Source organism: Geotrypetes seraphini, chromosome 6, assembly GCF_902459505.1.
Source record: "Geotrypetes seraphini chromosome 6, aGeoSer1.1, whole genome shotgun sequence".
In the NCBI taxonomy this organism is placed as follows: domain Eukaryota; kingdom Metazoa; phylum Chordata; class Amphibia; order Gymnophiona; family Dermophiidae; genus Geotrypetes; species Geotrypetes seraphini.
This window is the reverse complement of record NC_047089.1, coordinates 49015411-49037878: the sequence shown is the minus strand read 5'-3', so window position 1 is coordinate 49037878 and position 22468 is coordinate 49015411. Positions and strand designations below refer to the sequence as shown.

The following is a 22468-nucleotide window of genomic DNA, read 5'->3' as shown; positions in this document are numbered from 1 at the left end:
TAATGACTGAATTTTAAAACTGTGCCTGTACGTATACCATGGGCCTTCTGTCTTTTAAATGATAAGATAAGCTAGAAAATTACTGAGGATACTTTAATTTATGCAGTCATTGGTGCATTACTTTTTCTGTTTTTACCTCTTTGCTAGAAAATTAATCTAATAACCCTTTTATGGGGATTTTTCAACTCGAAGTAAAATATACCTACATGAAATCATCTTCCCAGTACTATGAAGAGATCCTTATGCCAAAGGTCTTTGTTTTCTTTTTAAACAGACCAACAGCTGATCCTAAATGTTCTACCCTGGGAGTATGTTTCTGATATCTGCAATGGGAATATTTCTATTCAGTGTTCCTGTGGTTAGTGTAGTTTTTGGCAGGTAGAGGTGCATTCCCATTGTGAAGAGAGATGTATTCAGATACTTTACACAACTATAAGTACAGAAGAAGCAAAACATTTCTTGGGGAAAGAAAATTCTAGAACTAGTGACCATGATGTGAGGCTTTTAAAAGGCATGGACCCAGGACTAGCTTTAGAAAATTATATAGAAAGGTTGGTGAATGTACGAAATGATCTCCCATTGGAAATGTGGGGACAAAAACCATATTGCAGTTTGAGAGCCCGAGGTAAGCATAGAGGCGCTTTTAGTTCCAAAGGAGAGAAGGGGAAGCCAGAGGTAACTGGATGCCACAGCTATGCTAAAGAAGTTAAATTTGATAGACTGCAATGATTTTATGGTATATAATGATATTCTTTTTAATGCCTTCAAGAATATGGAAAGTTGGTCTGAAAATTAGCATTTTCTGTTGTGGTCTCTTTGTAGTAGAAGCTACCCCCTACCAAAATTTTTGAAAAGAACAAGTTCCTCTGTTTCATTTAGGATGATATTTTTGTTTCTATAAATATTTAACTAGCATTTTTTAAGGCTAATCTACTAAACTGTGTTTTTCACGTGCATTATGGTATTTCTACATATGTAAATGGACATGGTAGAAATATATTAATAAATATAGTTTTATTATACCCTAATTGCTAATGAGCAAATTTTGCATAGCAGCAAATCTTTTTTTTAACATAATACATATACTATCTCTCATAGTAGCAGCGTGAAAAGCTGCTTTTGCAAAATTTTGTTCTTATCCTAAAAACAAGTAGTCATCTGGTGAGGGAGGTTTGACATGTATTTCTTTATATATTTATATATTTCTTTATATATTTATGTATAGCTAATAACAGTTGATAAGAAAGAGCCTTGTTCTTTACAACAAATGTATTGAGACTGCCACTTGTTCGCTAAGGAGTTTCAGCATAAGTTAGATTTCTCAGCATCAATAATAATAAAACTCTAAGCGCACATGCGCACTCCTGCCTCTGTGATCCGTAGCTCCATGGCAGAGTAGGCAGAGACATGGTAGTAGCGGCGTGTGTGCGGGTGGCGGTTTTCAGCACGTGCGGCGCTTTCCTACACTTCTACAGCTGGAGTCAGCAGCGGTTTCTGTGTGCCATTTGCCCTTTGCACTCTTTAAAAAAAAAAGGTACGTGGGAGAAGGGCCACGAGAAAAAGAAAGGCAGGGGGCATGGAGATAGACAGAAATAAAGACACAAACACAGAAATACAAGTAGGTGGGAGAAGGGGCACGAGAAACAGACGGGCAGGGAGATAGAGAGCCAGACGGAAATAAAGACAGACAGACAGAAATACAGGTAGGTGGGAGAAAGGGCACGAGAAACAGACAAACAGTGGCCAAGGAGAGAGACAGAAATAAATAAAGACAGACAGAGAGAGAGACAGACAGCGGCCAAGGAAAGAGACAGAAAGAAAGACAGACAGTGGCCAAGGAGAGAGACAGACAGACAGACACATTTATTCTTGCATCCATTAATGTAACGGGCTTATATACTAGTCATGCAATAAAGCTGCAACTTTTCATAGTTGAGTTTGGGATCAGGTTTAATTTCAGTCCAGAACTGTTCCAAAATTCTTATTTATCAAAATGTATGTACCACTTTCTTGGCACAAGTTATTCCAAGCGGTTTACACACAAAATGTAAAAGGGTAAATAGAAGAGATATTGGTCAAATATTGATTGTTCTTACTCAGAAGAGCAAAACAATACATATCTGGGGGAATAAATCACAAGTTTGATACATAATGGACAAATTTCTGGGATTCATTTCTTTGGATCAAGATTAATAATTCTATGACCTTCCTGACCTTTAGAGTTCAGGAAGCGAATAATCTTGGAGTTCTAGTTTAACCTTTTTATTTATTAAAAGATAAATGCTAACTGAAGATGTGACATAATTTGGTTTGTGTTGAACATAACAAACTTTAAAACAAATACTACCCCAAAAGGTAAGTTCGAGGATACAAATTGCTATGAACAGTATACATGAAGGTGGGAAGTTTCAACTCTTATACTCCTGGCAGAATTCTGCAGTTAATTTGTAGTGTTTTGTATAGAATTCTCCTATCCTGAGGCCTAAAATTCCATACTGCCTTTTTCCTCTCTGAGGGTCCAGTCTCCTCAGTTCACACTCTCATTCCAACCGCAGTTCTTTCTCCCTCTAAATCTCACCCCTCTCTCGTTTGCACCCTGAATCCCCTACTTGGTCCCCATAGTCTGGCATTTCTCTCTCTCTTTCCACTAGCTAAGAATCTCTTCCTCCCTTCCTGCAGGTCCAGCATCCATGTCCCATCACCCCACTCACCACCTCAATCATTTGCACCCTGAATCTCTTCCCAACTCCCCATGGTTTGGCATCTCTCTCTTCCTATGATCAAGCATCTCTTCCTTCTCACCCCCCTTCTATCCTGGGTTTCCCTTTCCCCTCTACTTACTGGTCCATCATCCATGCCCCATCCCCTCTCTTCCTCCTCCTCTCCTTGCAGGTTTAGAATCCATGTCCCCCCTCCCAAATTATGGTCTAGCATTCATTCCATCTCTCCTGTGTGAGTCTGGCTCTCTGGCCAGCCAACCCACCTCTCTGTGAGATCAGACATACCTGCGAGCCTCCCAGAGCAGCAGTATTGGCGGCAACTGGCTAACAGAGGCAGCACTCTGAACAGGCTGCTCGCAGTCAGCCCTACCGTGACCTTCCTTCTGCTTTGTCATCCATTTACAGGAAGTGATACAGCAGAAGGAAGGCCCCCAGCAGGGTCAGCCACAAGCTGCATGTTAACCGCTGCCTCTGCCGGCCAGCTGCTGCCATTGTTGCTTCTTTGGGAGGTTGTAGGTTTGTCTGATCTCATGGCTGGGTGGGTGGGAGAGACAGTTGAAGGGAGAGAGGCCAGACCCACGTGTGGAAGGAGGTGACGGGAACAGGAGTAGAATGGAAGGTTTATGCGTAATTCTGCACAGCATGTGCAAAATTCTGCACTGCGCAATTGCGCAGAATTCCACCAGGAGTAACACTTATGACCCCATACCATCTACTAAAATATTAAACCTAACATCCCTGTTGAATTCACATCCCATCCCACCCCTTCCAGAGCCCTCACTAGAGTTCTAAATACTTGCTTCCACTCTGCTAGTCCAATATGCTAGCTGCCAAGAAAATTATTATTATTTATTTGGGTGGCTGAGGCTGGCTGGTGTAGGCTCTCAAAAGATGAATTATGATTTTTCTCCTAGTTGCTGCTCCAGAATCAATGAAAAGAAAGGCAGTTTGTATTATAGAAATGACGAAAGCTATGAGGAGTGTTCAATAATTTATCTACCTCAGTAGGAAAGAGTTTTCAAAAATATTTTTTTATTTTTTAATATAGGCCCCTGATAGCTCCATGTCATCCACTTTTCCTGCAATGACCGTAACCCCTTTGAAAAGAATTATTCTGTTTGATCTTTAAACTAGGACATTACAGATTCCTTAATGTCTTCATCACTTGAAAACCACTGTCCATGGATAGATTTCTTCAAAACTCAGAACAGGAAATAATCCGAGGGAGCCAGGTCAGTACTGTAGGGTGGATGGTTCAGCTGCTGAAACCCAAGATGGCAGCCTGTGATTGTCATGACATGCACAGGCATATTGTCGTGAAGAAGCAGCATGCCTGCTGTGAGTTTTCCTCATCTTTTCTCCTTGATTGACTCCTGCAAATCGATCATTGTGTTGGTGTAACTCTCCCTGGTTGTGGTTCTTGTGTTGCATGAACTCCAGAAGCAAAAGTCCTTCATCCCGGAAGACGTTGCCATGACTTTGCCTGCAGGATTTTCTGTCTTGAACTTTGTTGGGATGGGGGATGACTTGTGCTTCCACTGCATTGACTCCATCTTCAGGCTGCCTGTCAGATGGATCCATCCTAAACCTCCATCTCCTCGGAATCTCTCCAAAACCTTTTCATACTGATTCTGTCAAGAACTAACAAGATTACCAGTGGTCAGAACCTAATCTTCCATTGCACTAACCTTGAACATGCCCACCTTTTCCTATATTTAAAGTTTTATTAGATTTTCAATCTTAATTACCAAGCATAACTTTTACAGAAAGAAAAATTAGACATATCAATTCCATCATATAAAACAATATCAAGAAAACAGAAGTAAATTTGACTAATTATGCTCAAGTCCTCAAATTGAATCCAAAATGTTATAATCAAGCGAGAAAAACAAAAGAAAATTCCATTAAGATTAAGGCTGGTCAAAGCATTGAGTTAGGCATATATTCCATCAAAATAGAGCTCAGGGTTGTTCTTTTTCCAAACAGGTTAGAGACAAAAAGGTTGTCAACTGGTTTGGTTCATAAAAGACATATTTAACAGCTTGATATAGAACAATACATTTACAAGAGTGCCGCAAATAAAAAGCGGCACCCAAAGATGTAACCCCAGGCTTCAATAACAAAAATTCTCAACAACGACGGTGCGTCTCTCGTACCAAATCAGGAAACATTTGTACTTTTAAATCTATAAATTCTTTTTGCCTATTTTTGAAGAAAAGTTTTAACAATCATGTTTTATCAATTGAAAGAGCTACTGATATGATCAAAGTGGATGGCACTGCTGCCTCTTTATCAGATATTTGCAACATTTCAGATACGTTTAAAGAAGATTTTTTAACTTGACTTTTTCTAGGAAGATAGTATACTGAAGAAAATGGAGGCAACATTTCCTCCAAAATATCCAATATTTCTAGTAAATATCTTTTAAGCATTTCCCTAGGGGTTACAGATGCAATCCTAAGGAAATTAATCAATCTTAAATTATTATACCTTGAGTTGTTTTCAAGCATTTCCACTTTTCTTCTAAGATTAACATTATTTTTTTTATCAAATTCTCATGCAATTGCTTTAAAAGTTATTATGTCCTGGTCATGTTTCTGAAGCAAAAGATTAGAGGCAGTCACTTCAACTTTCATATCTTTTAACTCTTTTCAATGTTCCAATAGTTTCCTTTCAAATTGCTGAAGATTGGGACTTATGGCCTTCACAAAACCAAAGCTTCAAAAATGTACTCCTTAACTCTGAGGCCTTTTCCTGCACAAACAATGTGCTTAAAAAATGCTTATAAAATGCTCAATACATGACTAATCAACTGATTTAAGACAAGTATAAGAATGAGTGACGGAATATAGATCATTTCATATGAGTGGAGTATTGATTCTTATTGTATACTGACTTCACAAAACCAGCCATAAGATCCCATAAAGACTCCAGGGTTACCACTTCTGGTCTCTCAGGTAATATCAAAAGGTTTAATAGTAAGGATACTCTCACTAGTCTGTAAACCTTCCTGTTGTCCGCCTGCTTGGCCCAATATGTCCACCGATGTTATCATAGCCTCCGATGATCCAGCTGGAGTCCCTAGAATTGGGGTTCCAGCTTCCAGGCTCACCACTCGGATAACACTCGCCTCTGGGGAAGAGAAAATGCCAAGCTCTGGGGTTTCCTAGCCCCTGGGGGAGCTAGTGCTCTGAGGTTAGGGGGGTGGAGCCCTAACATTGGGGCTCAAAGTTATTTCTAGCCCAGGAGGAACTGCAGCGGCCTCGCCTATACCTTGTGTCCTCAGCAGGCTGCCTCCCGACTCCACCGACACCTGATGCATCCGGAGTGCCGTGAGGCGGCAGCGACGCTTTGGCCCCTCCGTTTTGGCATATCAGGTAAGAAATCTTCCTCCGATGCCCACCTTTTCATGAATCATTTTACAAAGTGTACCTGCCAAGATGTCCATTTCTTCAGCTATTCAGGAAACCTTAATTTGTCAGTCTGATAAAAATTTAATCCTCTACTTTCTTGCACGTTTCTGTGGAAGTTGCTTCCACAGGCTGTCCAGTGTGAGGGTCATCTTCAACGGACTCTACCCCACTTTTTACTTTGTAGGATGATGGAGCAGACTCGCCATAAATTGCAGTCATGTTTTCATGGATGATCTATGGCTTTTTTTCCTTCTTTTGTAAGAAATTTTATCCCTGAATGGTTTTCCAAATCCAGCAGTTTCTTACTTGATTCACACAAGGACTCTCCTGACATCCTGTCTCTTGGAATGTTACTCGCACTGAGCTGCAATTGTGCATATGTAACTTTGAGGCATATCATAACATGCACAGACTTGTTTTAACACGCTCTCTTCTTTCTTTCATACTCAGGTAGATAAATTATTGAATTCTCCTCATACTAGTACATCCATGGTAGAAGAGATTTCCTAATTGTGACCATATTCTTGCAGATCTTAGAAACTTAGATGTTAGCAAAAAAAAAGGAACACTTGGTTCATCCAGTCTACACATTTTTTTACCTGTCTACTGGACTAGCTAGGTCCTGCTTTTAGGTGTCCAGATGTTTACATTTGCACTATGCTATCAAAGCATTTCAAAGCATCTTATGCTCTGTAACAGCTAGATTTTTTTTATCATTCTTTTTTTTATTATATTTTTATTATTTTCAACTTAAATTTCAAGTATTACACTTGTACAGAAAGCAAGAATAGAATGGATATCAAATACAATAGTAATATAATTCCTAAGTTAACAAATATACTATTTATGCTCAAGTCCACAAATTAAGATCCAAGAATTAAAGAAACTTGGCGAAAAAAAAAAAAAGAACAGTAATAATAACAGAAAACTGAGAGCTATAGCATTGAGACAGGGGTCACAATATCTAAAATTATAGGGCTCAAAGATTGTTAACATTCAGACGAGACATAGCCACGAAGTTAGTCAGTTGTGATGGTTCAAAAAACACATATTTAAACGTACGATAATATACAATACACTTACACGGATGTCTCAAATAAAAAGTTGCCCCCAAGGATAAAACCCCAGGTTTCAAAAGAAGAAATTCACGGCGGCGCCTTTGCGTCTCCCGTGCCAGATCTGGGAACATTAATATTTTATAACCAAGAAAGCTTTTTTGTCTATTTTTAAAGTAAAGTTTTAACAACCATGTTTTGTCAATTGGCAAAGCTAAGGTGATAATCATAGTGGCTGGTGATGCTAAATCCTTCTCAGATGTTTCTAAAACCTGTGAAATATTTAAAGGTTCTTGATCTGAAGATTTTATCATTCTATTTAAAGCAAACTCCCGTAGAGACAATTTTGTTCCCTTTGCAATCTTAGGACCAAATCAAAGATGTTAAAATTGAGAATGTGACTGCATACCAATAGTTGCTGAAGGTTAAAAAAAAAAGATAAGCATGGAAATTGAAGCTAAAGTGGGTTTGATATTTAGGCAAGTGACATTCTTCATAATATTCCATCAGTTATACAAAACTATACTTTTGTAATTCTGTAGAGAAATCTTTCTGAAGATGTATCGTATTTACCTCTTGGCTCTTTATTGCAGATGTCCTTAAACTTCGTTGTTCTTGAGTTATCTTGCAGTGCTCCAAGATTGGCAGAAAAATTCCTCTCTCCCATGTTACAGAAGGTCAATTAAATTTTCTTCTTTTTTTAAAAGGAAAAATATATAATCTGTGGAAAACCTTATCAGTACTGAGTGACTGTGCAGGATGACTAATAGCTTGGGTAACTAATGCTCAGCACTCCCACACATCCTTGCCATCTGCTTGTTAACATGTTCTGAACACCCTGTGAAAATAAAGAGAGGTGTTCAAAGATAACGGCAACACTGTGGGACATTAACCAACTGTGGCCTTTTACAGCTGTGGTTGTTAGTTATTACACAGTACCCTACACTAAACAGTACATGCTTGCTGCCTTTGCCTACAAAGGTTCATTCCTACATTACCCTAGCAGCTATTCTGATCTGTAGTAGAGAATGCCATGGGGACCGTTTACCGTGGTAAACCGTGGTCACTGCGGTAAATCCGCAGGAATGGAGACATTTGCAACTGGTTTACCGCAGGAACGGGGACCTTTTACCGCCCCACGGGAGCAATGAAAAGTTTTGCTCCAGTGGTAAAAAAAATTGCACCTGTGTCAGACTCGACATCTCCCCAGCTCCTCTTGCACCTATTTTACCTTCAGGAGCCAGCCATGCCATGATGAAGACAGAAGGAACCCAAAACCAAAGCCTGAGACCAATGTGATTTGAAGAATAAAATTACCAGACAACAAAAGGTAGAAAAAAATAAATTTATTTTATAGTTTGTGATTAGAATATTTCAGATTTGAAATACGTATCCTGCTAGAGCTGGTATTAGACATAACTGGGGACCGCAAAGCCCAGGCTGTGCTTTTTTAGCTTCCAACTGGCTTAGGGCTCACTCTCTCTGACCAGGGGGCAGTTGCACTCCCCTAACACTATTCCTGCCATGTGTGACTGTAGTATTCTGTCAGCTTGATTTTTATATGTAGCATTCTGTAGTAATTTGCTTTGTTCAGTTTTCACAATAGTGGAGGGGATATTTGTGAAAGGGAGGGGAGACAGGGGTCTTGTTGATCCTTGCTCTGTATTATTTGTTTATAAAATGACAATTGTACAGAGTATTGTCTCTTTTTATACTTTAATAAAATAAATTCAGTATAAAATCATAACTATTTGAGGCTTGTGCAGATGGGATCTGACAGTTTGTGGGGCGGGGACAGGGACTAAGCTCATGGGAATGGGACAGGGATGAGCTCATGGGAACAGGGCAGGAACGGTGATAAATATTTTCCCCGTGCCATTCTCTAATCTGTAGGACACGGTCTGTATCCCAAATTCAAATCATCTTGTTGTCGGCAAGCAAAAGTATGCCCTGACTGAACATTATAGGCTATGAGGTCTTATTGTTGAAGAATTCTCCCTGTTCCTGGGAGCATTTGTTTTGTAGCAGAATAATGTGATCCAACTGTTTTGCCACGATGGATGGTGTTTTTTTGACATCACTAGCTTTTTTTAAAAACTATATGCAGCTTGAGTCTAAGATAAGATGGTTAGTGCTTCTGTGTTAACCAGGAGCAGGTACCGTGTAGTGTTCTGAATGTAGATATTTCTGAAATTGCCTCCTAAAGAGGGCCTTTTGAATATTTAATATATGGGCCATCGTCCGTCTCTTTTTTTTTTTTAATTATATATTTAGACTCATTTAATTGGCACCCATGGGGATTGGTAGATGCTGGATAAGTTTCTGGTTGCTTGAGAATTATTATTAAATACTAGTTTTGTTTTTCTTCCCACCTCACCTTTCTGATCTGAGTCGCTCTCTTCCTCTCTTATCAATCTACCACCCCCACTTGTTGGACCAGCATCTGTTCTTCTTATCCTTCTTTCTGGTCTGGGTCATTTTTTCTCTCCCCCCACCCCCACTTATGGGTCAAGCATCCATCCATCTCTCCTGCCCTTCACTCTGCAGATCCAGCATCCATGTGCCTTCCTCCCCCAACACACATTTTTGGTCCACCTCCCCTCCCAAGTTTGCCCTCCCTCACTCTGCGTGGGTAGAGTCTGTAAACAGACTGCTTGTTGCTAGTCCCCTCAACATATACTCGTAATTTCATGTCCAATAAAATAGTTGCAGTAAATATTCCAGTAACATTTGGTATACTGTAGTCCATAGAATACCATTATAGAATGGAAAGGTATTTGTAAACCTCAAGGTTCTTTATACCAATTCTTGAGTCCCACATGCTTTTCTTTTGCTTTATAGATCTTGCTGCACCATTGAGTCCATCTACTGTCCATCTACTGTTTATTAAATTATTGTAAACCATCACTTGACTATTCAAGTAGAATTCATCTTTAAATTGTCACACATGAACATCCCTGTTTCTAAACAACTATAATTAATGAAAGCCTATGAGCAGGGCTGTTTTTAGACAGGCTGGGGCCCAGGGCAGAAATTAAGGAGGGGGCCCCTTTCCCCTCTCCTCTCTGGAACTCCTCCCCCCCCCCCGATATACCCACCTCCCGTTACTACCACACATACCCTCTGATATCCCCGTCTCCCATTACTACCACACATACCCCCCCCCCCCGATATCCCCCATCTCCCATTACTAACACACATACACACACACACACCCCGATATCCCCCACCTCCCATTACTACCATACACAAAACAACTTTAAATGACTTTCCACACAAAACACAGACAGACCTTTACCAAAGGATCAAAAATAGAAATTGAACTGGGAGCCCCAAGAAATTAAACTCAGCAAGTATTACAACACTGGAGAAATAAAAACAGATATACACTTCTTTCTGTACTGACCATACAGGGATCCCAGGCCCAGGTATATCAAAAATTAGCCATTTCCCATGCTGTGGCTGGTGGGGATCCCAAAACCCTGCCAGTTGAAGACCACCTCTTCCAGTCTGGCAGCCAGTAATCTCCAAGCTCTGCAGCTAGCAGCAGTGTCTCTCTGAGCTGCCACCAGCTACAGAACTTGAAGAGTTTTGGCTACCGAACTAGAGGAAGAAATCTTCAGCCAGCAGGACTTTGGGAAGCCTACCAACTTAGGTATTGCATTTGGATAAGAGGCATGGGGCATGGCGGGAAGAAAATTTATTGCCCGCCATGTTATTGAACTAATTCATTTCTCAGTTAGCTTTTAGAGGTCAAAACCTCTTTCTTCAGGTCAGTAAAGTATACTGCTATTACAGTATCCCTGTCCTGACCTGAGGAAGGGGGTTTTGGTCTCTGAATTAGACAAAATTGTATTAAAATTAGTCCAATAGAAAGGATCACCTTGCTTCCTTTTCTATTTATGAAAGTTATCAACACAGCTGCAATAAATAAAAAAAATAGAATCATTTTTTTTCTCTTTGTTGTCTGGTTTCTGCTTTCTTCATCTTCTGTCGGCCCTCTTTCTGTCTCTTTCTATTGGCATCTGCTGTCTTTCTATGCCTCTTCCAGAAACTGTCTGCCTCTAACTTCCATCTTTCCCTCCACCTATTGGTATGGCAATTGGTATCCCTCTGTTCCCCCCATGGTGTGGCATCTGTCTTCTTTCCTTCCATCTCGCCATCCCCTCCCCAGTGGATTTTAGCATATCTCTTCCTTCCCCCAGATCTGGCATTTGTCATCTCCCCCTTTCCCCCATGCTCTGGCATATCTCCTCTCCCTTCCCTTTCCTTTTCACCCTGGTCTTCCTTCTCAATTTATTTTCTGCCTCTGTCTAGATTAAATTCTTTCTTTCTATCCAGTCTTCTTTCTTTCTATCCAGTCTTCAATTTCCGTCTTTTCATTGTGTTTATCTACAGATTTCCACTTCTTTCCCTCACCCCTTCCAGTATTTCCCCCAATCCAGCATATGCCCTTTTTTTCTCTCTCCTTCCAACTTCCATCCAGCGTCTGCTCCTCTCTCTCTCCTCCCCACTTCCATCCAGCGTGTGCCTTTTCTCTCTATTTACCACTTCCATTCAGCGTCTGCTCCCCTCTCACCCCCGCCCCCTCCTTCTATCCAGCATCTGACTCCCTCTTTCTCCACACAATAAACCTAAAATGCCATTTAACCTCTTCCCCTTGTTGGGCCATCTCCCCAAAGTTTTCTCTCTCAGAGGGGCCCTGACTCGGCAGCCGTTCTCACTAGTTGCATGTGGCTGTCCCGCAGCTTCTCTTCTGATGCGATCCAGTGGAAACGGGAAGTTGTATCAAAGAAGAAGCTTCAGGGCAGCTACATGAGAATGGCTAACACATCGGGGTCCCTCTGAGAGAGAGAACTTTGGTTTGGAAAAGTGCCAAGAAGATGAGGGGAAGGGAGGGAGATGGCCCGACAAAGGGAAGAGATGCCCAGACCATGGGGCCCCCTGGAGCTGCTGGATCCAGGATAGTTGCCCTGTTTGCCATCCCCTAACTGCGGCTCTGCCTATGGGACCCAAATTTATTCCAGAATAGTAAATTTGACCACATTTGTTCTGTGTAGTGGTAACTACAGAAATTTTGTGCATTGGAAATTTTCAGTCCAATTGCTGAATGCGACTCACTTCATAAGCACAGCCCTACAGCTAGTTACGGTATACTTGTCACATAAAACATAGGAACAAATGTTGGAGATATCAGGCCTGGGTGGGGGGGTCAGGGAATAACTTGCAGTTGGTCTGTGAACATTTTCATGATGGTAGTTACTAGAGATATGCAAACCCATAGTAAGGCACCATAAAACAAAAACTTCTCTGATTGCATACTTGTGCGGTTCTGTCGATTTTACACTCCATAATTTAGCTTTTTCTTCCTACTATTTATCTTTTCTATAGCACTACTAGAAATATAGAGTTGAACAGATCAAATAAAATCTCTCCCTGTTCTATAGACCTTATAATCTTGTTAAGACCACAACAAATGAGATTAAAAGAGCTTTTGCATATAATTTAAGAACTAGAGATCTGTCTATGGTTCTTTTATCTTGGTTCCACAACAAACCTAAATATTTGTTCTAGAAAAAATATGAAGTATTTCAAGGCCCTGAAGATAAGCAGTTCATCAAAGCTAAATAAAATATACTTGGCAAAAGAAGCAGGGCTTTGTATGACATTTTACTTTGACAGCATTTTTTAAAAACTTTTTTAAAGACAGTTAAAAGCAGTTTAACTTACTTCAATATGATTATCCAGTCACTTTGCACCTGATATTATAGAGGGCGTTTTGTGTAGGAGCCATGCCTAGGGGGCAGCGATACTGCCATGGTAAATTTACTGAAGCCCAAAGGAATTGAATGGGCTTTGGTGCATTTACTGCAGCAGCATCACTAATACTGTGGCTTTGTGAAAGACCCCCTTAGTGTGTGCAGTCCATGTTTTTTGAGTTAGTAATGGCATTTACCCATGGAATTACACACTACAGACTACTGTCATTGGCAATTCTTTGTGGCAACTAAGAGGAAGGTGGTAATTTCTTGTAAAATTTGAATTTGCAGTACGAAGTAGGGGTAAAGGATGTGCTTGAAAAAGGTACCATAAAAACTTTTATATTAGATAAAGCTGGTATAATGTCAATGTCATGATTTATTGAAGTTTTGGTTCCTTTCTTGTTACATAATCAAATTTGGTATTCCCAACATGGAGCAGTAATTGTCTCCTATTGGAATCATCTGTATTGAAACTAACAGATTCCTTGTCATCAGCAGCAGATGAATCCAAAGATGAGTGGGTTATCCAAGTTTCCAAGTTTATTTACAATTTGATATACCGACCATCAAACAAATATCTGGATGGTTTACAAATAATTTTGCAAAAATAATTTTTAAAAAGAGAGATAAAAAATAAAATGGGGCAAAATCATGCCAGGACAAGGTTATGGACAAAAACTGATACAAAAGTTACTGGGGAGGGGGAAGATTTTAAAATTACATCGAAGTCAAAAGCAGTAATAAAAGGGAAGTAAGAGGGGGAAAGGAGATAATTAATACGGGAGGGGTGTCTGCTTCTTAAAAGCGGTTCTCTTTAACCATAGAAAATGAAATGTAAAAGGATCTTAACTGGAATTTTGGTAAGCATCTTGAAATAGAAAGGTTTTGAGATTAATTTTGAATTTATCAAGAGAGTGTTCCAAGTGGAGGTGTGTTGGCATTGCATTCCAGAAGGAGGGGACTGTGACGGAGAAGATAGTGTTTCGAGTGTAGAAAAGTCTTTGAATGAAGGAACAGTCAGTAGACCATCCATTAGCAGGCACAAACACAAAAACTGAGTTCTGTCATATAGGATGGAAAGCTTTCTGGTAAACCCTTTATTCTCTGTCTCCAGCAGGCAGATGAATGGTCTTTCACAAGTTCCTGGTTGTCTTTGCTACTTTGATCCTGTAATGAGTTTTTCATGTCAGTGAAGCTGGGAGTGTTTAGGCTAAGCAATGCCTACTTTAGGGAGTATACCTGGTGTGCCAGATCTTTTCCCCACCCCATCCTCCTTCCATGCTGCCACCGCATTTTCCCTCACAAAAAAGGGCACCTTTTTGACCTTTTTTTAAAATTTTTATTAAGTTTTCAGTATACACAGCACAATAGCAATGGAATTCAGTGCATAAGTTCCTCTTTGCCTCTGTTCCATATTGTAGTTTGTAGTAAATCTCTATGTTTCTTTAGGCCTAAGCTTTGAACACTGCTCATATTTTGCTTCATGTAGTGTGCTCCCTTGTCTTCTCTGGGGGCTCAAGTTCAATTTTGTTTGACGTCAATCTTTGCATCGAGTGAAACAGGTCTCGCTCTTTGGAGTCCTGGTATGCAGTTTCTGGTCATTCCTTCAGTGGGGAAGATAGTTCCACCTTTGGTAGAGCTCTTTCAGTTGGGCAATCCTTGTGTTTCTTGGAGACAGCAGTTCTACTTTGGCCTATCCTTCAATTCCTTGGGGGGGTGGTGTCTCGTTCTTTCTCAGTTCTGTTCACTGTCCTGCCCTACTGAGGACTGCTTTGCTACATCCTACTCATCTCTGGATTCATCTGCTGCTTATGACAAGGAAAGAAAAATTGTCTTACCTGATCATTTTCTTTCCTTTAGTCATAGCTAGGGTTTACCATATGACTCCAGAAAAAGGAGAACAGATTGAGACATGGAATGGAAAGCAATGGAAGCAAAACCCAGAATTCTCAATCCATCTTCTCTTTTCTGGAGCCATATGGTAACCCTAGTCATAGCAGCTGAATCTAGAGTCCCATCCATTTGTTTCTTTAGGCTCTCCTTTTGCTCCGTTGGGATTGGTCCTGCAGGCTAATTTGATTGGACTGGTTGTCGGCTAATGGAGCTATGAGAAGGAAGTTCTCAGCCAACTTGCTCTTCATGTTTATCCTGCTGCTTTGTTGCGAGGAATGCTAGCTTACCGGGAAGCTTATTTTGTTATATGACAGAGCTCAGCTTTTGTATTCTCTATCTCCGCCTGCTGGTGGATGGTCATTACCTACTCATCTCTGGATTCATCTGTTTTGACTAAAGGAAAGAAAATGACCAGGTAAGACATAATTTTTCCTTTTGTTACATCACAGTACTGTGAAAATTATGAAAACAAAGATATGGGAGCTGGAGCTAGGTTTGGTACTTGGGCAAGTAACATTTTCCATATAAGATGTTCTGTTGCATGTCCAGAGGTTCTAGCCAGACCCTCAGCTCTTTACTGATTTATCAAATAACATATAGACCTCTTAAAGTTTGCACCCTATGTTCCTGTTGGTAATAAGGCTTTGCTTCTTACACAGATCTGAATAAGAACATGTACTGCAAGATGTGTGTCAGTTTTGGCCAGCAGCTGTTTCGCAGGAAAATTGTGGACTGCAGTACAGAGAAAAGCAAACTGTCACGATGTCTAAACACATTTGACCTGATAGCTCTTGGCGTTGGCAGCACACTTGGTGCTGGTGTCTATGTACTAGCTGGAGCTGTTGCCAGGGACAATGCAGGACCCGCCATTGTGCTCTGCTTTTTAATTGCAGCTTTGGCTTCTGTGCTTGCTGGACTTTGCTATGCAGAATTTGGTGCTAGAGTCCCCAAAACTGGCTCTGCTTACCTATACAGCTATGTGACTGTTGGAGAACTGCTGGCGTTCATCACAGGCTGGAACTTAATCCTTTCTTATATCATTGGTAAGTATTGTAGAAGGCTGCAGTTTAGCTGTTTAAACCAAAATTATCCAGTCTGTTGTAACACTTAAATTCATGTGATCCCAGATGAAGACAGAAATAGCTTATCTCAGCCCCCTTTCCTCTCATCCCTTCTCCCCATCTCCAAATTAGAAAAGGCACGAAGACATTGGAAGAAGTGATGGCAGTGGCAGCATCTAGTACAGGATGCTGTGTGTCAGTTTGTGCTCACAGAACCAAATCGGCATGGGTTTCCAGTCTAACAGCAGGAGGCTTACGGAAAAGGAAAGGCCTAAGTATAGGCCACATTGGAGGTCCAGATAGAGGGGGAGCAGCTCTGTTTCTTTGACCCCATTTGGGGATCCTGACCCACAATTTGGGAACCACTGTGTTAAACACAAAGTACAAGTTTTAAAGTAATCAACAAATGGGATGAGGCATCACTTTATGGTAACCCAGAGGATTTACTAGGATACTGCTGTTCTCTTGTCAGAGTCCTGGTTTCCTGCTGTCTTAGGGTGAATAACAAGTTCATTTCTGGGCAACAGTCTAATTGCTTTGCATTGCTGGATGAGTGTCTCTAGCAGTCTATTTAATATCAAACATGCAAGGTCTCAAACAACTTATAATGCCAAACATTTTAAGTAGACCACAAATCATATGCAAATGCACCTGTAAGGAAGGATAGTTCTACTTTCTGGCTTCCAGCCCATGGATGTTCTGAACATTTCTTCACTGTGGCATTTCTCAGTATCAGTATATTCGTGGAAATAGTCCTCAAAGTTTCCTTACTCTGCCTGGCCCTTAGTTCCCAAGGTATTTCCAGTGTTAAGGACTCCCTCAGCTTTAGAAGTCCTGGGGCCACTGATATGGTAGACCCTTCCCTTGGGATAGTTTAACTTCAAGCAGTTGAAACTATCCCCCACCCCACAGCTGTCAAATGCTGGTAAAATAGCATGCAAGTCTTTCTTTCTCTTGCCTACTCTATCACCACTTTACATCTCCATACCTTGGGGTTCAAACTGAACTTCCAAATCTGCACAGTCTGTCTGTTCAGGTTCAGTCATTTGTTCTCCAACAGGAGTCTTGGGAATTCTATTTCCATAGGGATGGGTTCCTCCAGCCTCTCTGAAATAGACAGGAGCTCCATACTTTTAGTCCTGCTAGGAGCCATTATATACTGTTTGTGCACCTGGGGAGATTCTTCCTCCCCAGGGCTGCTCCTCTCCTTAGCTTCCCAACTCGTGGGAAAAAACTCCTAGGCACTTGACATCTTCCTCCTTTCCAGTCTGCTCCAACCTGGAATTTCCCTATCTCCTTGTGTGTTTAGCTCTTCAGGAAAGGTTATTGTCTGGGAATTTATTTATTTATTTTTTTAGCTGACTCAGGAGCCAGGGTTCAGGTACCCTCCTGAGCCCTGGCTGATATATGTGGGTGAATGTGTGTATAAGACAGTCACTTTCAGGTTCCTCTCCCTAGTGGACTTACAGCCTAGGAAGTAGAAAGAGAAATGGGAATTGCTCTCTAATTTTAACAACTGCTAGCCAAGGATAGGCAGAGTGGTGGCAATGGAAAGATGAGCTTCCATTGCTGCAGTTGATCTAATGGTTTGGGGCTGATGCTTTTAATAGGAAAGGGGAACTTGAGGCCAATAAGAGATGGGCAAAAGGAGCTGGGACTAAGATGGGTCTGTTGCATGAACTTGATGTGACTAAGCCAGCCACTAGCTCACATCGCTCTGCAAGTAAGAGAAGGGGGCAGCTGGTAGAGAAACATTTTTTGGTGGGGCCAGAACTTGTGGGGGCGCTCAACCCTGTTCTGACACTAATGTCACTTCACATTCATTTGTTTCAACTTACTGCTTTTCTTAGCCAAAACAAATCTCTAAAAGAGCAGTGTCAAATGTATAAATATTTCTCTTATAGCTGACTTAACCTTAAGAGAGAAGATGACGTGCTGTTTCCAAAACATTATTCTGTTAGTTTTAATGGACAATGAAGGAAACGAAAAGCTTGAGCAAATAATGCACAGTGCCTTGTGTTTTTTTTCTTCAGTGGAAAAATTTGGACATTGATACTTGCAAAACTGCTTGATATCAGTCAATGGCAAAACAGCTTGTGATATATTTGACATGGTTTGGTCTGACTACCTTGATATTTGAACTGATAGATGGTGACATGTTTCCTTCTAGGAAATTAATAAGGAAGAGAGATTGTAAATGTCTGGATTACTACAGGCACATGGGAAATGTGAGTTAATGATCACTGCCTGCTCTCTCTTGCATAAATTGGCTGGAACTGAATGAATGTTCTAAATTTAGGGAGGAGAGATTGCTCATAATGGGGGCAAACAGGGGGGGGTGATGTAGGAATATTTATGGTTACCTATGTCAATATGTGCTGAAAACTTTTGTCATGAAATGAGCGTTGTTTTGTTTGATTTTATTTTTTTTAAGGAACATCAAGTGTTGCAAGAGCATGGAGTGCCACATTTGATGAATTAATAGGCAAGCACATTGAACTGTTCTGTCGACAGTATGTTTCCATGGATGTTCCTGGGGTGCTGGCCAAGTACCCTGATATATTTTCAGTTTTCATTATCCTCATATTAACAGGTAAAATCTATTAAATATACAAGACTAAGAAGGGGCCTGCTACTTGGCCCTCTTATTTTTTTTTTGTATTTTGTTTTATCATTGGCTTATGGATCTTGACTTATGTTTGTTTGATAGTGATTCATAGTAAATTAGGCTTGTGATGTGCTTTTGAGGTATTCAATAACCACTTTTAATCTGCGGCTCTTGTGAACCTTGCTAGTATGTTTAGCAAATCATCTGTTTGGTTACATAGGAAATTTAAAGGAATTTTTCATGATTTATACATCAAATGGTAAGTTTCATCATAGTAAATGATGACAAAGGAAGACATGAGTGTATATTGTCTAAGAAGGCATGTATGCGTTAAAATAAGTGGCTGATTTCATTGCATAACCTTAAGTACATCCTTCAGTCAAAGTTAACAAATCAAGCAAGTAGTTACTTAGAAAAGAACCTGGCATTGCAGTGCAAGGGGATTCATTGAAAGATTGGGATACCATTATAGGAGGGGGAAGTTCATTCTAAGATCAGGTAACCAGGAATGGGGAGGAAGGAGGGGAGAAGCTGCAGAACATATACTTGGAGCTATGCATCATTTCAAAGTATGTTATAGCCTGTATATATAAATTATAATATGCAGTTTGAAAATCAAATGCATGCAAATTGTTCTTAGATTACGGGAGAGAACTTTTTCAGGAGTGCTTATTGTAAATGAAGTGTGTTTTGTTATACTAGCTGTAAAACTTTTTTTTTTTAAAGTTTCTATTTTATTCTTTATTGAACATAGTATCTTCTGTATTAAGTGTACTTTTGATAAATGTAAAAAGTGCATCAGGAAAACCAGTATTAAGTTTTTCTCTTCAACTTCCTCTGCTCTCCTTTACAAATTATCTTATTTTTATAAATTACACTAACTTAAATGAAGTCCATAGCTTCTTTTTCATATCATTCAGCAGTCCATATGGAGTTAAATTGTTTTAATTTCTTTACATAGAGCAATTAATATCTCCATGCACTACCTTTTTCTAAATTGCCTTAAATGAATCTCTTCCCAAAGGCAATTTTCTGAACTAATAAGTAATACGCGTATATAGATATAAATAGAAAAAATGAGTTATTTTGTATTAAGAAGGTGAGGAAACTTTCAATGGCTCAGGTCTACCTATGTATCTCTAAGTTATACAGTAGTACTTTAAAATTTACTGTAATGTAATATATAGGGCTCCTTTTACTAAGCTGCGATAGCGTTTTTAGCACACGCTAAACCCATGCTACACGGCTAGAATTAACACCAGCTCAATGCTGGCATTAGCATCTAGCGCGTGCAGCAATTCTGTGCGCGGTAAAACCACTATCGCAGCGTAGTATAAGGAGCCCATAATGTTGCTGAGTGAGTTCAGTTTTTTCAGGTTTACTCAAATACTTAGGACTTATACTACTTCTCTAAGTGCATACTAATAAAATGCATTATAGTGCAATAGGAACATTAGTCTTGACCAATGAGTGTAGAGTCTTGACCAAAGTGTGTAGAGATCCCCATTTACATATTCTGCTTTACTTTCCATCACTAAAAATGATGGAAATAAGTTATAAAATACAGTATTTAAAATTGCCAAAACTGGTTGTTTTCTCTGTATGCTGCCCATAGTCTCACAGGCTGCATAAAATTGAATGGTAGACTGCAGGTTACACACCCCTAGCTTAGAATTTGAGTGAAGGCTATGGTGACCGAATTCAGAAGGCTTTGTAATAGTTGTAACAGAAGGTGTTTTTCTGAAGGCAAAGGGGCCCTTCTACTAAAATGTAGCAAGTTTAAGTCCAAAACTTAACACAGAATTTTAATATATGGTAAGTCCGAAACTAATGCATTAAGAAAGGGCTTTGTTTTATTTTTTTAATAGCGGATCATGGGTTAATATTCAGATTAGTGTGTGTTACTCTCTACTGGTTAACATGGATGCACTTAACTGTAAATGTAACACATTAGCTGGTTAATGCTTCCATGTCTACTCTGCCCACACAGTGTCCCTTTCAGAAAAAAAATTAAAAATTCAATAATGCATGGTTTAATATGTGAAATCTGGCAAAGTACCACAAAGCCCCTTTATGCATCTCCTGAACATTAACCATATATAAAGAGCTTAAAGGTCTTTAAGAGAAAGGCCCTAAAGTCTTTTGCAAAAGAAGTGGGTTTTGATGGGGTTTTGAAGGAGGTAGTGCAGCAGCAGGAATGTTGGAAGTAGATGAATCTTGAACAAATAAAGGAATAAGGGGACCAATGTTTTGGAGGAACCCATGAATTAGGTGGGGTATTGGCATACACAGCTTTGAAGGCAAGTCTTGTAGTTTTTTGGGGGGGAAAAAAGGAGCCAAAAGAATGAGAGCTATGATAGAAGGAATGAACAAACTAGCAATGCAAATAAAACCATAGAGCTGTGTTTAGCAACTGTGCTCTTCAAGCTACTAATAGTCTTTTTCAGATTCATGGTCAGTGGAGAGAACAACTGCAGCATTTTCAGTTAGACTTCAGCTAATGGTTCGAATTCAGTGATTTGCATCTGTGACCGTGGGGTGTGCTGTTTGGAAACACATTGATAATAGCTGATTTTTTAACCCAGCTATACAATGTGAAAACAGCTTTAAAAGCTGGAATCTAGTGATTTTTATCTTGTGTACTTGAAATAGACTGGCTAAGTATATCAGTTTTGATGTTCTAGCAGCACCTTCTGATAGAATATCTCTTAATTTTCTTTTCAGGCCTTTTAACGTTTGGTGTGAAAGAGTCAGCAGTGGTGAATAAAATATTTACATGCATTAATGTGCTTGTCCTGGGCTTTGTCATCGTGTCTGGCTTTGTCAAAGGATCAATCAAGAACTGGCAGCTAACAGAGAATATAATTAATGGAACCAATGCCACACAGTAAGTATGTTCTAAAACTTTCCATCTTCTAGGTTTTCTATGTTTCCTACCCAATGCAAGCTGGGAAGAATTATACAAAAGGGGTTCAGAATATCTTTCTGGGAGCAAAATAATTCTTTGAACATTGAATAAAATGGGAAGAAACTTAGCATGGGTGTGAGCCAGGGAGAAAAACACATCAAATTTGAAAATGGGCCCGAAGGGAGTTCCAGAGAAATCATTCCCCCTCGTGCCTCCCCCCTCCAAAAAAAAAAAAATGGACCAGTTGAGTTTTCATGGCAGAAATCATTCCAGTTTCTGCAACTGAGAACCTTAACATAAAGTGAAGCATAGCATTAGGGAATTCCTCCTTCCGAACTCTCGTATCTCTTTTCTGTATTGAGTAGCCACATAATATTAAAACAGCAGGCTGAGAACCAGTGAAACCCAGTTCAAATTCAGTTGCAGCTCTATAACTTTCTATTACCTCAGGTACAAACTTAGGTTGCAAACCCTCCAGAGACAGAAAAATGATCTGTACTTGAATGTAACTGGAAAAAAGGTGTGAGCTAAATCCAGAATTCCGTTCCATCTACTCTTCTGCCCCTCCCACCCCCACCAAATTCACAACTGATACTCGATTGCATTCTCATCCAACAAAGCTACTCCCTTGCATCTGCACCCACCACTTCACAAATTGTTGCCCCTCCCTCTTTAACTACTCCCTCATTTACCATACCTACCCCCTCAAATTTCCTACCGTACCCCAACAACCTCCATCCACATTAACTGCCCCCTTCTTTCCTCAAATGGTAAAGGGAATAAAGGTAAAGGGGAGGGACTTGATATACCGCTTTTTCTGTGTGGTTACAATCATATTTTTTAGACAGGTACTTATTTTGTACCTGGGGCAATGAAGTGTTAAGTGTCTTGCTCAGAGTCACAAAGTCGGACATAGACATTCAGAGAGATTAGAAAGAATTCCATGCTCTGCATACTTCCCCCACTTGTTTTCTAAATGGATAGATTTATATTTTCTTGAGAAATGCCTCTAAACTTTTTTTTTTTCCCTGACTCGATTTAGTTTCAT

The 22468-nt window shown here is 40.0% G+C and overlaps 1 protein-coding gene across 3 annotated transcripts in view; it reads left to right on the top strand.

Annotated features, from left to right (window-relative positions):
* Positions 1-22468, top strand: part of SLC7A1 (solute carrier family 7 member 1) — a 63983-nt gene that overhangs the window by 8171 nt on the left and 33344 nt on the right. For 2 of the 3 annotated variants that reach the window (XM_033949484.1, XM_033949485.1), the window contains exons 2-4: positions 15503-15886; positions 18339-18497; positions 21237-21399. In XM_033949484.1, the coding sequence (XP_033805375.1) occupies positions 15517-15886; positions 18339-18497; positions 21237-21399 (692 nt within the window). In that variant the 5' untranslated portion in view covers positions 15503-15516. Of the gene's footprint in view, positions 1-7844; positions 7866-15502; positions 15887-18338; positions 18498-21236; positions 21400-22468 lie in introns of those variants that run through there. The other variant, XM_033949486.1, reaches the window with a different exon arrangement.